Source organism: Orbicella faveolata, unplaced genomic scaffold (genome assembly GCF_042242905.1).
Source record: "Orbicella faveolata isolate gen_17 unplaced genomic scaffold, um_ofav_v1 contig_24, whole genome shotgun sequence".
Lineage (NCBI taxonomy): Eukaryota > Metazoa > Cnidaria > Anthozoa > Scleractinia > Merulinidae > Orbicella > Orbicella faveolata.
The window spans coordinates 22,179,822-22,195,178 of record NW_028301552.1 but is presented as its reverse complement, the minus strand read 5'-3'; the positions used below and the strand labels follow the sequence as shown (position 1 = coordinate 22,195,178).

Here is a 15,357-nt window from a genome sequence, read left to right as displayed (position 1 = left end):
AACAAAACGGCTCGAGGTAGGACGACCAGTGACAGAAATAATTTTGAATACAACAAAAAATACCTTGGAGTAGCGCTCAGCGAGAGAAATAATTTTGAATGCCGGCCTGAGCGATTAAACAACTAGAAGCATGGCGATCATGGGAATGTAGCAACAGAACTAGTTGTGAATACTGATACAGCGACAAAACAACTCCTGTAGCTCGAAGCGAAGCGATAGCCGAAAGAAACGCGGGCAGAAATAATTTTGAATTCACAGAGAAACAGAACAACTCACAGCGCGGTAGTGATCAGCGACAGAAACAATTTTCTGTTCAACGACAAAATAACTCGCATGCAAGCGACAAAAAATGATTTTGAACCAGCAACTAAAGTACACTGAACTGAGCGAAAGGGACAACTTCTTCTGACTGCTTTTCCAACAGAGAAAACCAGAAAAAACGGAGGTGTCATCTTCGTTTGATCATGTTCATATATGCCACGTTTTCTTCACCTTCGGTTAATTTGCACTAATGAAAGCTTTCTCTCTTCAGTGTGAGGAGAAAATCTCATTGTCATTGCCAACATCAATGTCGAAGTCCATCGGCTTGTAAACTCCTTTTGAAAAAGCCACAGTGCATAGTCCATAGCAGCAGCCACGAACTTTATTACATGTTCCGCCGGAACGTTTTGTTGACCACTCAGAACTGCATTTCCGCCCGTCTGCATGTGCCATTTTATTCCCAAGGAGATGTAAAAATATATCTCCCACCTCGATTTATCCAGCCAGGAATACCATCTGTCTCTAATGTGTCCGTAAAAGGCGCTTCTATCGACAAAGTGAATTTCCCCGTGGACCGCCGTTTCTTAATATCCTGATCGCCTAAAGAATAATGGTATCATGTGGACGTAAAAGGAAATGCACTCCCGCTGTTTTCGGCGACCCTAAAATAACTTTAGCGAAATTGACATATCCCAAGGCCTGGACTGGGAGCCTCCCTCTCTGACCCTCATTTTCTCTTGTAAATAATAATAACGAATATTTATACAGGATAGCCGTTCAGTGTAAGAGTACTGTTATCAAAGGGGTCCTGTCTAAATAACATAATATAAAGATAAAAACTAAAATAAGTTAAGAATGACTTCGTAAAGAGTACGGGCAATTTTCGAGTCTTTATCATGGCTACAATAAGGATACTGACTGGTTTAATGATTCACCATAATGCATAACCTGTTTCAGGCGCTCTATTAGTTAGGGAGCAGCGTTGAGAAAAAAACAGAATAGGAAATGGATCGGGGACGCACCGCCCTCGTCCAGCATTTTGTTGTACAAAATTTTCAACTAACCGAACGCACTTTGATAGGCTAAATAAATCACAATTATAAATATTGTAAATAATCATGTTACAGTAAAACGTGACTTCTACACTGAGCGACAAGAAATCGACATCATGGGCCAATCGTACTGAAGGCGCCGTTTCAATACGGGCAGTACATTTTGCTATGGAGAGCAATTGTAAATACTAAGTTTCTGGTAATTTCTAGTCTAGCTAATGTTTAGTCACGCAATATTTGTACCAGAACCTTCTACCGTCACACTATGAAACAGTTTAGAACATTCTACTAAATGATGTAATTACGATGTATTGCTACATGAACAGTTGTGTTAGAGGCTCCAAGAACGTTCACGAAGGAGCGACGAGCTATTAAGGAACTTCATTTAAAGTCTAGTGGATTGAGAGGAGACTTCTTCGGAGACATCGGCGTTTACTGTGGGTTTGAGTCAGTGGTGACTGAAGTTTTAGTGGTAGGTTATTTTGATGATAGATTACACAGCTATGAAGAAACCCTCTGCTAAGAGGTCGCTCCTCTGCAACTAGGATTTCACTACGTATCGTGAAATAAATAAGTTGGGTCTGTTGAAGAGTTTCGCAATGTATATTTTCTGTCGGTGGAGTGATACCGTAACAATTTTGAAACAATAAGCACTTTATTGTTTTATCGGTATCTCTCCAGCAATGTTTTAAAATTACTGGCCCCAATGGAAACAGTGAGTTTTGTGTTTTTGAGACCCTCAATGTTCACCGAGGCGAAGCCGAGGGGAACATTGAGGTCGAGGGAAAACAAAACTCACTGTTTCCCGCGGGGCAAGACTGTCATTAAGTGTTTTGTTGAATTTGTTATACCTCCCAACTCAAAAATAGAAAAAATGCTGCGAAGCAATCGTTGGCTTGACGCCTGCTGGTTCACAAATTTGCCGTGGTTTCAAGGAGCACGACCTGATTACGTGCAAGCCGAAAGCTCAAGTTGTTGTTTCCCTAGGGAGTTAGACGAGTTAGTGAGGTTTGTTCGCCCAAGGGAGTTAGTGAGTTTTGACCCACGACACGTGACACGTTCTCCTCCAATCGGAAACCTATTTGAGTTGCGAGGTGTAACAACTGTGTTTGGTTTTGTTTCTTTTTCAACTTAATTTTGAAACAGAGTGCACCGCATTTAAAGACGAATTTGAAGACAGTCAAAGGGCATAGGAGAGACAGGAAGTTTCGTGACAGACTGTACTAAACGTCTTTCACAGTCGGCTTCTCACTTAGAATCAACCTAATTTCAAAACAAAGGAAGATGAAGGATAAGGAAGTTAATCCTACTTATTAAATACTGAATCATTGGATATTGCAATTTAAGAGTTTCCATTGGCTTAGGCATCTGGGTATATGAGCCATTATTATCCAATTGCAGCTAATACCGTCCAAATAACCGTACAAATATATAGCGATATTGTACAGTTATTTGTACAGTAGAAAACCTGTTTCCCGTACAGGTCGGTGCGCGCACGCAAAACTGTCACACTCTCCCTCTTTCATTGCTAAATTTATTGACTACAGCAGTTGAATAATAAATCTCTTATTAGATGCTTTGGTGTGAAGTATCGCTTTATATTTTTGCTCTTTGTTTGTATTTTCACTCGCCTTACGGGCTCGTCAAAATACGGCATAAATCGTAAAAATATTCAGCGATACTGCACGCCAAAACATCTAATAAGATAAATTTATACCATGCCCCACAAATATGGTAAACATGCGCTTAATTTCTTAGGCATTTTTACTTTTACTTTATTTTAATTTCGAAATTTTTGGGCGTTTTTAATGAAACAATTACTCCATTCGCGCTTGTTGGATATGAGATGATTACAGCGGCCAACTAGGCGTGTAGCACCGAGTTGGCTGCCAATTCATATTCAACGCGTGCTCGTGGAATAATTGTTAAATATTTAAAGCGATTTAAGAATTTCCGTCAACTTGTACAGCGTCTATTTCTACGATTTCTCTCATTCGTGCCCAGTCTCTGGTTATTGTTCATTTTATATCTCTCCAGCAATGTTTCCACGGTATCGAACACCTTATTTGCATAGTGCACGATGTCTAGTGTGCCATCAGGATACGAGTCGGTCATTGGATACAAGTCTATGACGTCAAAACCTGCCTCACACATAGCTTTCATCCCGTAAGCACTGAACAGGAGAACACGCTGAGTGAGAAAAATATATTAAAATGATGTCATAATCAATTATTACAATCAAGATGAACTTCCAGAGAGTTGAGTACACCCTAGAATGCAGACCCTCTTTCCGATTTCAAGGGTCTTTTTAGTGAGGGAGTAAGGGAAAGAAGGCAGGCAGCAAGTGACTTATTGATCCACATCAGCCTAAGTAAATGATAACCACTGTTTCCTGTGATCTGCATGGGCCCGGGGACACTGAGCAGCCTGTTCACAGCGGGTCAAACGCAAAAATTCAACGCCGTTTCGATTTTCATAGCTCAAAGTTTGTAGAAGTTTTAAATGAAAATTTGTCTCAACATTATTTGAAAAGAACAGTGCTCAGCCAACTGAATTGCAAGCCGATGATCTAAACCTAAAGGGCTTCAGAAAAATTGTATTATTCCATAGCTCATGCCACTTTGGGCTCTTGCCAGTGCTCGCTACCATTGTGGAAACAATACCACCTGCCTGAAAACAATGACAGCTGTTACACTAACACTGACTATGATAGCATACGACAGCTGCTACTCTTAATTCCGACATGGTAATCTTTACCAAGTGCTTCATTACCCTAGTATAATGCAGATGAAAGACTCTTTTTAGAGAAATACTCTCTTTAAGATCCTACAACATATAAATAACGTTTGTTGGTGTTGTTTCTGTTCTTCAACTTGATGTGGTACATACCTGTGGTGTAAAGAATCTGTGAGCCGTGCCGCCAGGGTATGGTGCTTTATACTTGCATATGGCAGTTGTTGACTTCCAAATAACTTTCGTGTTATACTTCGGAACTCTTTTCCCCTGTGAATTAATTTTAGTATCCTTCAAGATCTTTATCACATCCGCAATAATTTTCTGGTAGGCAGTAAAATTAAGACTGAATGGATAATGGAGCCCAAGGTTCAAAAGCAGTACACTGTCCTTTTGCTGCATTTCTGGACTACCAAGAGCGCTGCGAATGGGGTTTAGAACCTTTATAGGACTGAAATCTAGATCGTCGTCTTCTGTCCTGCTACGTCCCTTGCTAGCAAAAGGATAGAGCCAATTGTAGCTGTTTTTGCAGTTTGTATAAAGCTTTTTACACAGGTTGCGGGAACGGATTGAGTCAGAGAAACGTACGCCCAGTGAATCGCCGTAGACCCAGAGAGTACCAGAACGGTTATAGCTTGATGACAGCGATCCATTGTACGTCTCTAGGCAGGCAAATAAAAAAAGTTTCAAAATCTTAATAGAGCGGTTTTCATTTGAGTGTCGAACAGTAACTGGTTTTACATCGCTACGCTACGCGATTGGCTTTAAATACTCGTGCCATTTTTTCTTCCAATCAGAAGTAAAACCACAACCAATCGTGACTCGCCTACGCTCGTTTTCCCGCGCCTTGCGTCAGCCACATGTCATTTTTTCGAGTCGTGATTGGTTCACTGTACTATCTGTGTCCTTTGTGATTGGATACAGTGATTATTTTGGCTTGAAAACTGCTCCATACCTTTATAGCTAGGTTTGAAGCCGTATGTTAAGGCAAGCATTTCACAAGGTAGTTAGGTCCCTCCCTCTGAGTAAAACTCAGTATAGGTATTCAAACAGCACCTAGCCATAGTTCATCCAAGCACAGCATTAAAAAAATATAGATCTATCTGGTCAAGATCTGTAATTCTTATTATAAATTTAGGAGATAGACTTCAACTGAATTTTAATCTGAATATAATTTTAGATTATACAGTCTTCTGAGTTAGCTCTATCAGGCAATGGAATTTAAATCAAGTCATTATTGATTGAATGATTAATTTATCTATTTGTTACTTGAAAAAAGACAATGGCTGAGGATATCAGACTGCCAACGTGGCTGCTTTTCATTGTGACGTTGATGCTTTTTGTAATAGATTCAACGGCAATGGTATGAGTTAAACTCGAGGTAGAGTTGTAATGGAACCAAAAAAATATGTGCCAACTTCTCACAGACTAATATAGTTTATGTTTTTTCACTAGCTAATTTTCCCCTGTTTATGTCAAAACCAGGCCAAGCATTTTTTCCTTCTTGAGTCCTAAACGCACTTGATACTTCCTAAAAACAAGCCTATAGATTGCATGAGACTCAAAGAATGAGTGCAAAATTTGTGGGAGAGTAGAGCTAAACAAAGTTAAGCTTGATCCAGGCGGAGGGTTGAAGGGGCTTAAACATATGTTTCGTATTTTAGGGTATTTTTGCAGGAATATCGAGCTCGGCCAATCAGGAGCTAGCCTTCCAAGAAACGTCTTTGATTAGACCATTGAGAATTCAGCAAGTTTGCCCATTCTACTCACAAAGACATAAATTTACAAATGTCCACTTACCATTGACATAAGGCCGCCATATGCCATTTGTCCACCGACCAAATCCATCCCACAAGCGGTTGCAGGTGTAAGCACAAGAGTCTATTTTGTCTTGAAAACAAAACAACCTAGATTTAAATTAACGCATTGTGGTGGTTTTGTTCGGAAGACACTAAACTAAACATGAAACAATTATATTAAGTCAGCAGAACTGCATTCAGCCTGCCTGGTCATAGCTGCTGCATACTTCAAAACCAATTTGTACCTTTGCAAATCAATACCCAAAAGTTATCCTTTTACTATTTTGTGGAGAGAGAGCGCGCGTGGAGGGAGGGGGAGGGGAAATCGGCAAAGGAGCATTCTAAAATATAAATAACAGAATTAACGGTTGCCCTGGTCATTCTCTTTCTATGTGGGAACAGTCGGGCAGTGATCAAAGAAAACGAGACACTTCCCTTGAAGACTTACCTGTCAAAGACGTGTTCAGTCTTGCTTGCGTTACATTTATTTTCAAAGGGAACCCATTCTTTAAGGGCTGCATTAACCATTCGTCCAGCTTTCCTAGAAGCCCATCTCTCTGAAACTTTCCCTGGGCGTTGCCTTTAATGAACCAGTCGCGCGGTGGGTCCTTAAAGGCATCACAAAGACTATAATCAAGATATATAATAACTTGATAGACACCAGGCTCCGTAATAAGAAACAGCGCTTCGTAAGTTCCATTATTGTGATCAAAAACAGTGACCGCAACGCTTGATGGGCCACGCACGTGAACCCTCCACGAGTCTCCACCAATCGTCTTCGTTCGATTATCTGAGGTTCTTGATTGAATAAAAATTTTGCTAAACTCTTCCGCTGGCCTTATGTCTTTAAATATTATGTCACTTGTGTTCGCGTTACTTCTATTGAGTTTCCCCCAGCCATCCTTTACTTGGCCCCAGGCCGTATTATCATGACACGGTCTTAGTATTTCTTGCCAGTCTACTCGCGCTCGGCGTTGACGTAACCAATCGCGACGGAAATCCTCTAATCTTGCCATTTCTTCTGTTTCTCGTGGATATCTGTAAAATGCCGGTAAACCAGTACTAATATCCCACCAGGAATTACTCAGTACAAAAAGCAAACTTGACCCGCATAAGATTAGAAACAACAGAATTTGTTTCAAATGAAGACGCAGAACAGCGAGAAGACATTTCGTAGCCATGATAACAGCCCTGCAGGTCCACTGTAGAATGTCGAGTTATAAGACAGCAGCTATCTAGCAAGTTCCTCCAAGTGACTCTGCAAAAGGAGAAAGAGTTAAGAGTCAGTTTGTTATTTTCGAGCTACACAAAAATGTCTCGGCCACCGTACCACACCGATTTTGCTGAAATTCGGCATGCAGTCTCGTTTCAGGGCCCTAATTACGAAGTGGATGTTTAAAAGTTCCAACTCTCGTTTCTTTGGAAGGGGTATCGAATGGTCTTTGCGAGCGTTTGCGAGCATGCGAGCAGTGCGTTTATTTTTGCGAACACGAGCAGTGATCAAATTTGCCTTGCGAGCAGCGAGCACTTTGGAAAATACCCGATGACGAGCAGCGAGCACTTAAATTTAAATTTTTAAGTTTTAAGTTAAAAATTTAACACAAGCAACCGATAATAACTGTATTGCCAAAACCTATTTTCACTTTTTCAGTTCCACTCAAATCGTTTCAGTCCCAGTTATTTTTCTTTAGTTTAGGATTAATTTAACAGCAAAACTATAAACAATATTGCAATGAATATTTTAGCGACAGCTTTTTTAGCAAACATTTTAAATCCAAAGCAAAACTAAAACAAAATGTGGATAAATACGTACGTTGTTTCTTGAGCCACAATTTGTTTGTTTTGTTGGTACTTTATCATATTTCGCTTCTTGGAGCGTTTATAAGGCAGGTCGGTGACCCTGGCGCTAAGGGAGCCCTAGCCCTAGTTCTCAGCTAGGGCTACCCTAGAGCAATAGTAACCCTACCTGCCTTATAAACACGTACATGAAAAAAAGAAAAAGAAAAAAGAAAAGAAAAGAGAAATGTGGGAGTGCTAGGGTAACCCTCTTGCTAGGGTAACCATAGCACTGATAGCACTAGGGAGGAAGCACTAGGGAGGTAGGGGGTAGGGTAACCATAGCACGTAGTGAGGTAGGAGCTAGGGTTACCCTAGCACTAGGATTACCCTACCTACTGACGTTGTGAACACACCACACTAACTTTGCGGAGTTGTGATATAAAAAAATATGTTTTTTGGTTACATAATTCTTAGGAAATGCACACAACGTGACATTTATTAGTTTGACAAGCATTTCGAGCTTCGGTCTCGATGATCGGCAAACCGTGTTTCCCACTGATTGGCTGAAACAGATTAATTTAACGCAATGAAGCTTCATTTGGAGGCTTCCATGATCTAACCAGTTAGAGCCATACAGCTCTGACAGGCTCTGACAGGCTCTGACAGGCTCTGAAAGTCAAATAGTAATAGTATAATATTCTTCATGTCATCATGATTCTAGATTACTTTCTTCCCTTTGCGGGTGCCTTTCACGAATAATTCTTACGCCTGTCAGTTTCAATAAAACAAGGAAACATGTTTCCAGAAACATTCATATAGTGCGTGCATGTTTTCCCAACTTTTCTTAGTTTTGCCATTTGGGAAACATTGTTTCCAGTGTCAATAGGCCAATTCCGATATATTAAAATTCTAACTTGGCTTCGAGGCTTAGGGGAATAAAACAAAAGAAATCGCATCGAGGATGAGGGATGAATAATTAATTTCTTTTGGTTTATTCCCCTAAGCCTCGAAGCCAAGTTAGATTTTTAATATATCGGAATTGGCCTATTTTTGTTTGCAAGATGCAAGTTATGCTTGTGCTACACGGCAGAGATTTTAAACAAAAATGCGAGCATGCGAGCAGTTCCAAAAATTTGCGAGCATGAGCAAGCGAGTACACATCTAATTTTTGCGAGCAAGTCGAGCAAAGGCCAAATTTTGCGAGCATTTTTAATTAAATGGGACCATTCGATACCCCTTTTGGAAAATATCGAGAGGGCCGATTTTCAGTGACCTTGGCGGCCCGCCAATCAGTGGCATATGCCAATATGCCAGATCGAATGAGTTCTTAATTATATTCCATCGAAATAGAAGTCACTATAGATTTTCTTACAAACCTTACCTGTTGGCTGCTTATATCAAGAGAACTTAAATTTAAAGATAAAAAAAAAAGGGGGAGGGTCCTGGTATTGGTTTAGGAGCAGGAAGACCTTCAATTAACCCCATAATTCCTTACATTATCTGCTTTCGGAAACGTTTATATTTGAGCCATTCGCTTTACGCTTTGTTAGGGGAGAAAAATAAGGAGAAAGTTAAGTAAGAAATACAACAATGGATGTATTGCATCAATGCCAAGGAAGAGGGTCCACAATAGGGTTCTCAGATCCCGCTTTCCCGCCCATTTTTTCCTGTTAATCCCACCATCCCGCCCTTTTCTGCCTGGAAATTCCGATCCCTCCTACTTTTCAAGGACGTTTCTGCGTCAATTATTATTTTTTTTAAATTAACGATTAATATAATTATTGACACAAACTCTTTAAAACAAGATATTGCATAAAAGATCACAAAAGAATTCAATGGGTAGCAGATAAGTAAGCACAAATGATTATAACGTTTCTTTCTGTGAACGGTTTACTGTTTTGTTTCCCTTTGTCCACGTATCACTGAAAGAAAAAGATTGCTCATTCCCATATTCAAGAGATGGCCCGTAACCACACTTGACAGTTTCTTTCAAAGCTTTCAGCGTCTTCACTTTACTTGAATCTGGGCTCAGAACTTTTCTTTCCGAATGAAGGCATTCCTGCACGCACATCCTTTTCGTAATATGGTCTAATATATGGTGATGCAATTCGTAATGTCGCATACTTCGTACGGTAAATCATAGCCTGCAGTACAGGCGGATTAGCGGGCTCTAGCGCGATATCACGCTAGAGCCCGCTAATCCGCCTGTACTGCAGGCTAGATAAATCACTATCACCGCCATCCGGTGTGGCCATCCTGGCCAAAAGCCAAGCGCTTTGAAAAGGTCGCAAGACTAGAAAAACTAGAAAAACTAGAAAGGATCGGGAGGTCAAGGTTACAGACGCAAGCATCGAAAATGTCGGAAATGGACGATACGTTTGACAGAACCTGACAGGGTACAGAGCGGTTGCTGTTCATTACTTGAAACCTGACACAGCTATACGGTTCGTTTCTGCCAGCTTGTGGTTTTTGCGCCGGTCAGTAACAATTTATGAAGTCACGTAAGAATTGAAATCCCGTATCCCGCTATGTTCCCTTTGCGAATCCCGCATCCCAACCTCACAAAAACAAAACATCCCGCTCCCGCTCGTAATTGTAATTCCCGCTTTCCGCCCCTGTGTTCATGACCAGCTCAAATCCCAAATATCACAGCGAAAAAAAGCCAAATCCCGCATCCCGCCAAACCTATTGGGAACCCTCAAGGAACAATTTTATGTACGTTTCACGATAAAGGCACCCAAATTTAGTCGATAGGGATGCAATATGTTTCGAGCACACAGTGTTCTTGAGACCACATATTATCTTTTACGAGTGCTAGCTATGCTCTCATTTTCAGAGATAACTCTTTACTGTGCAATAGAGATTGGTCTATATTTACTGTGTAAAGTAGATGATTGCTGCATTCAAACTAAATGGAAAAATCGTTAGGTCCCGGTTCTCGGTTTCTCGGTTTCCGAGAAAATAAAAAAAAAGATTATTTGTCTCTCACAAGCCAAGCCGTTTGGAAAAAAAACATCATTTTGTATATGTTGTGTGTTTTTTGTATATGTTGTGTGTCTTGCGGGGAATGAGGCAAAGGGCGCTGCACAAAATAGGGTTAGGTGGCGCGCTCTAGTTGAGGAGCTATGTTCCACTAGGAACGAAGAGGAATAAGTAAGTAAGTAAGTGTGTGTGCCGATGATATCTCCAATGTTATCCCGATTAAGAAGTTACCATTTACCCGGAAGGCAGCTTCTTTATAGACGATTTTATTCCATTATTAAAAATACGGGGGAGTTGTAACAGCGTAGATTAAAAATATTATAGCATCAGTGGTAGTTAAGCTATTTCTGCGGACCAGCAAGTTGTTAGTGGTGTGTCGAGGTGAGCAGATTATGCAAATTAGGGGTCGGCCCCCATCCGTGAATATCTGCTGACCAGTAAATAAAACGTAAGAAATGAATGCGTGGGTAAATATTGCGAGCGCATATATCGTTTTAGATATTACGTAATTAGGTGTGTTGCACTAAACCTGGAAACTTTCATTGTTTGCTTTACGGTCAAAGTTCATTGACAGCAAATTAGAAATAACAAACAAAACAAAGCGCGAGGTCAATACATGCCAAATACTGTGCTCAAAAAATCTATCGAAATCGAGAAAATAAAACACAAGTGGAAGGAACGAGCCAACATTTTCCAAGACGGCACGGTAAAGAATCCTGCAATCTGATTGGTTCTTAACGTGGTCCGGATTTTCCTATCTCCGAGCACTAGTAGCTCGCGAAATTCTACCATTAAGTCATCCAAATAAGTAATATCAGGCGGGCGGTTTTTCATTTCGTCTTCACACACTTTATATAATAACTGAGATACTGCACGCGCTCTGAGTGGTCAATAGATCATGTTGAGTTTAAAATTAAGGAAGTTTCAAACCTTTTTTCGGTGCTTTCCACGGTCTGTAGAGAACGAAGTCAGCTGGATCTGACTGATCAATTTGGGTTGTAAAAAGCGGGAAAAAGATTTCTTTCGAGTTAACATTAAAGGAGTAGGTCACTCCAAAAACCGTGTATTTTTTTTCCATCACCAATAAAAATTTCACATTGAGTTGAGTTACTCACCGTTGTTTTAGCTTCTGAAGTGGATGCGATCCCAATGAAAAAGAAGTGAAAAGTTCGACACCGGGAGCCGCCATTTTGAAAGGATCTTGAAGGCCAGGCCGCATATCCGTAAAGTCATTCCGTCCGAATTGGCGCCGCAAAGCTCAAGGAGGTCATTGAAGGAAAATGCTTTCCGACAATTTTTCAACGGAAGGCCCTTGTAAAGGCACGTATTGCAAGCGAACGGCGCATCGCAAGGAACGAAAAGAGGTAGCTATCAGTTATACTTTTAATTTTTAAAAATATTTTTGCCCGGCAGAACTGTCGTTGACTTGACTGTGTAAATGTTATTTCTGCGCAAGAAATTGAAGCTCCTCGCTGGACTACAGGGCTCGAATTTCATGAAAAAACCTTGGGCCAGCTGGCCCCTAAGTTTTCAGGTTTAGTCGCCAGCACAAGTATTTTAGTCGCCAAAAATTTTCGACCCTTCAGGCAATACATTTTCACGAAAAAGACGCTAAAACGGCGTGAATCACGGGTCAGTTTCATGTATAATCAGTTTGCCGCTTTTTTTCCTATAATAACAGGGAAAATGGCTGAATTAAATTCTTTTCTTCATTTACCAGTCTTACCAGTATTTATAAAAAAAGCTTCCATGTTGCAAGCTTTTAATTCATTATATTTCGTAGACTGGCGCTAGGGTTTTCGTGTTTTCGTGTTCATTGATGCATAGCGACTGCATGCGTTTTTTGGAAGTGATTTATTAAATTTCTTAGGGTACCGTAGGAACTTCAAATACCCTGCAGATTTCTTTAAAATTACAAGTCAGACTAACCCCGTACGGTTTTCTTTTATCGAAAAAGTATTTTTTCGCTTTATAAATCTCTTGTGTGGACCAAAATCAGAGCGTCTTTAATAATCGGCCTTGACAGCCAGGAATGAGGTAAACTACTATAATTTTTTAAAGTAAAACCAGTGAGCAGCACGTCTGCGAACTACTTGAGTTGTAAAACTTTTTTATTTTCTCCTACGCGTTTCGTGTGACTAGCGCACACTTCTTCAGGGAGTTTAACAATACAATCAAGTATACCTGTATATATACCTAGGTACAATTCTGCATTTCGCAAAAAACGACACCTACGGATTTGCGTATACAAACCGCTCGGTAATGTTTTAGCTAAAACTGTGGGCCCCAAATAGTTATGTCACACTTAAAATATGTCACACCTTAATTATATTTTTACGCCTGTTTCCTAGACGCATTACCGAGCGGTTTGTATACGCAAATCCGTAGGTGTCGCTTTTTGCGAAATGCAGAATTGTATCTAGGTATATATACAGGTATACTTGATTGTATTGTTAAACTCCCTGAAGAAGTGTGCGCTAGTCACACGAAACGCGTAGGAGAAAATAAAAAAGTTTTACAACTCAAGTAGTTCGCAGACGTGCTGCTCACTGGTTTTACTTTAAAAAATTTCTTGACAGCCAGGGATGAGGTAAACTACTTACAAATTTTTAAATGCTGTCTAATTTGATTTGGAATACATCGGAAGAAGTAGTTAACTGTACATCAGTCCTATCTACATATCGACAATTACCGATAACAAGTCTTGCTATAGCGAAATCCGATATCCGCATGTGAATAATATTTTGTCTGAAATGTGTTACAATTTGTTTTCAATTTTATCAACACGATTCATCATTAATTAAGGACAGTTTTTTTGCATTCACGTCATTTTTAGGAATTATAGTTGCTAATGAAAGCAAATCTACGGTAAAAAATGAAGCTTTAATTTTACTGCATGCTTTGTCAAGTAACGAGGCGAGTAAACACGACATATGCGATACGGATAAACACACTAGCAGAGTGAATTTTCCTTCGTCAGCTAATGTTTATGCATGTAAAAGTTGCATATACGTTTTTCTTCTATCCAAAATATGTTACATGTGCTTAGCTTTCCAACAATACAAATTACAATTCTCACAAAAAATCTCATGTAATGATAAGGAATGTCGTCAATTTCACATTTCTCACGTCAAAGACGTCGATTTCACTTCGCATCTTATATGTAAAAGTCACTGCGTATTTCACAAGAGTCCACGTAGTCCATAAGTGTAAAGAAACCTGGCAAACACGTATGAGCACGGGCAAAAAGTATCCAAATTTTATAAGTAAAAACACAGACTTGTGAGGTGGAAAGCATTCGCCCGATTTAAACACACCATTGAAAACTCGTCAGTTTCTGTGATATCAGAACTCCCTCCGCATTGAACCGCCAGTAAAATAAACATGGAGACAAATCAGATCAAAAGCATTATACTGGGGATTTATTTAAGCCACCAGTTCACTTCTGAGAGCAATTTAAAATTAAAAATAAACCTCCTCTTCCACTAACTGCGTCCATTGCAATTGCACTGGAAAATGTACCTTCCATCTTGGTGACCTACTCCGGCTGTTCTCGGCAACAAACACATTCTCTTTGCGTCGGCATGGTTGCACATCTCTCACAAGTTTACCACAGAGCATTTTCCAACCGATCATTCCATTCAACTTAATTATTATCATCCGCGGAATCACTAGCACGTTCTGGCTTCAAGCGCAGCCATAGTAAAGCTTAAAAGGACAAACACATTCTCGGACGGAATGACGTCACGGATATGCGGCCTGGCCTTTAAGATCCTTTCAAAATGGCGGCTCCCGGTGTCGAACTTTTCACTTCTTTTTCATTGGGATCGCATCCACTTCAGAAGCTAAAACAACGGTGAGTAACTCAACTCAATGTGAAATTTTTATTGGTGATGGAAAAAAATACACGGTTTTTGGAGTGACCTACTCCTTTAAGCTTATCAAATATTTTGCGTTTAAACTCAATGCATTCATGCACAATACAATAAATGAATTTGGTTTCCATAAGCTTATATTTCAAGAAATAGTTTTCATTTATAGCAAAAGACAACGAAACACGGACTTCATATCCTTTAACATAGGTAAATTAATTTTGAATAAATTTCGGGAGCAGCATTTCTGAGCTACTTTATACCATTTCGTTCGTTGAAGACTGTAGTTAAGGCAGTCGAAACTGCTCGTGTTTTTTATATATATACTTTTAGCCAGTCGCTGTTTCCTGCTCATGGTAAACTAGAGTCAATGAACACCAGTCGATGTCAGTGATAAACACCTGAGCTTGTATAAGCTTAACTTGTAATTCATCTTAGAAGACAACTCAGCGTGCCTGAGTGTTGGTTGACAGAAAATACTATTCCGAAGTCTAATTGAAAAAAGTACTCGTCCGGAACATAGTAGACACAGATAGTAGGGGAATTATTATATTACGGTAAATTATTTACTTAACTAAAACGAGTTCCCTTAGAGGAAGAATAAATTAGAGTGCACAACTGCAAAGATTTCTTAAAAACTCCATTCTTCACTTGGCCTTACCAAACCTGTTGCCTTAAAAGACGAGAAGCTGTAATAAGGGGCCTGACAATATCTGTTTTAAACCACTAACCCGGCTCAGCTGGCGTTTGACATTTACTATTGTTCCATAAATTATTAAAAACTTTTCCGGCTCAAACACTTAAGTTCTCGCCCCGTTAACTTTTCACTCGTTCCCGGTCGGAAAAGCAAGTACCGGTTGATGACGTCATCCCTGCTCT

General features: G+C 39.9%; 1 protein-coding gene across 1 annotated transcript in view; it reads right to left on the bottom strand.

Moving 5' to 3' along the window:
- Positions 1 to 1,162: 1,162 nt before the first annotated feature.
- LOC149110892 (uncharacterized) overlaps positions 1,163 to 15,357 on the bottom strand; it is a 40,145-nt gene continuing 25,950 nt past the window's right edge. The window contains exons 2-5 of the mRNA XM_089291773.1: positions 6,294 to 7,103; positions 5,847 to 5,936; positions 4,203 to 4,708; positions 1,163 to 3,503 (exon numbers count right to left, since the gene is read on the bottom strand). Of these exons, the coding sequence (XP_089147899.1) occupies positions 3,270 to 3,503; positions 4,203 to 4,708; positions 5,847 to 5,936; positions 6,294 to 7,026 (1,563 nt within the window). The 5' untranslated portion in view covers positions 7,027 to 7,103 and the 3' untranslated portion in view covers positions 1,163 to 3,269. The remainder of the gene's footprint in view (positions 3,504 to 4,202; positions 4,709 to 5,846; positions 5,937 to 6,293; positions 7,104 to 15,357) is intronic.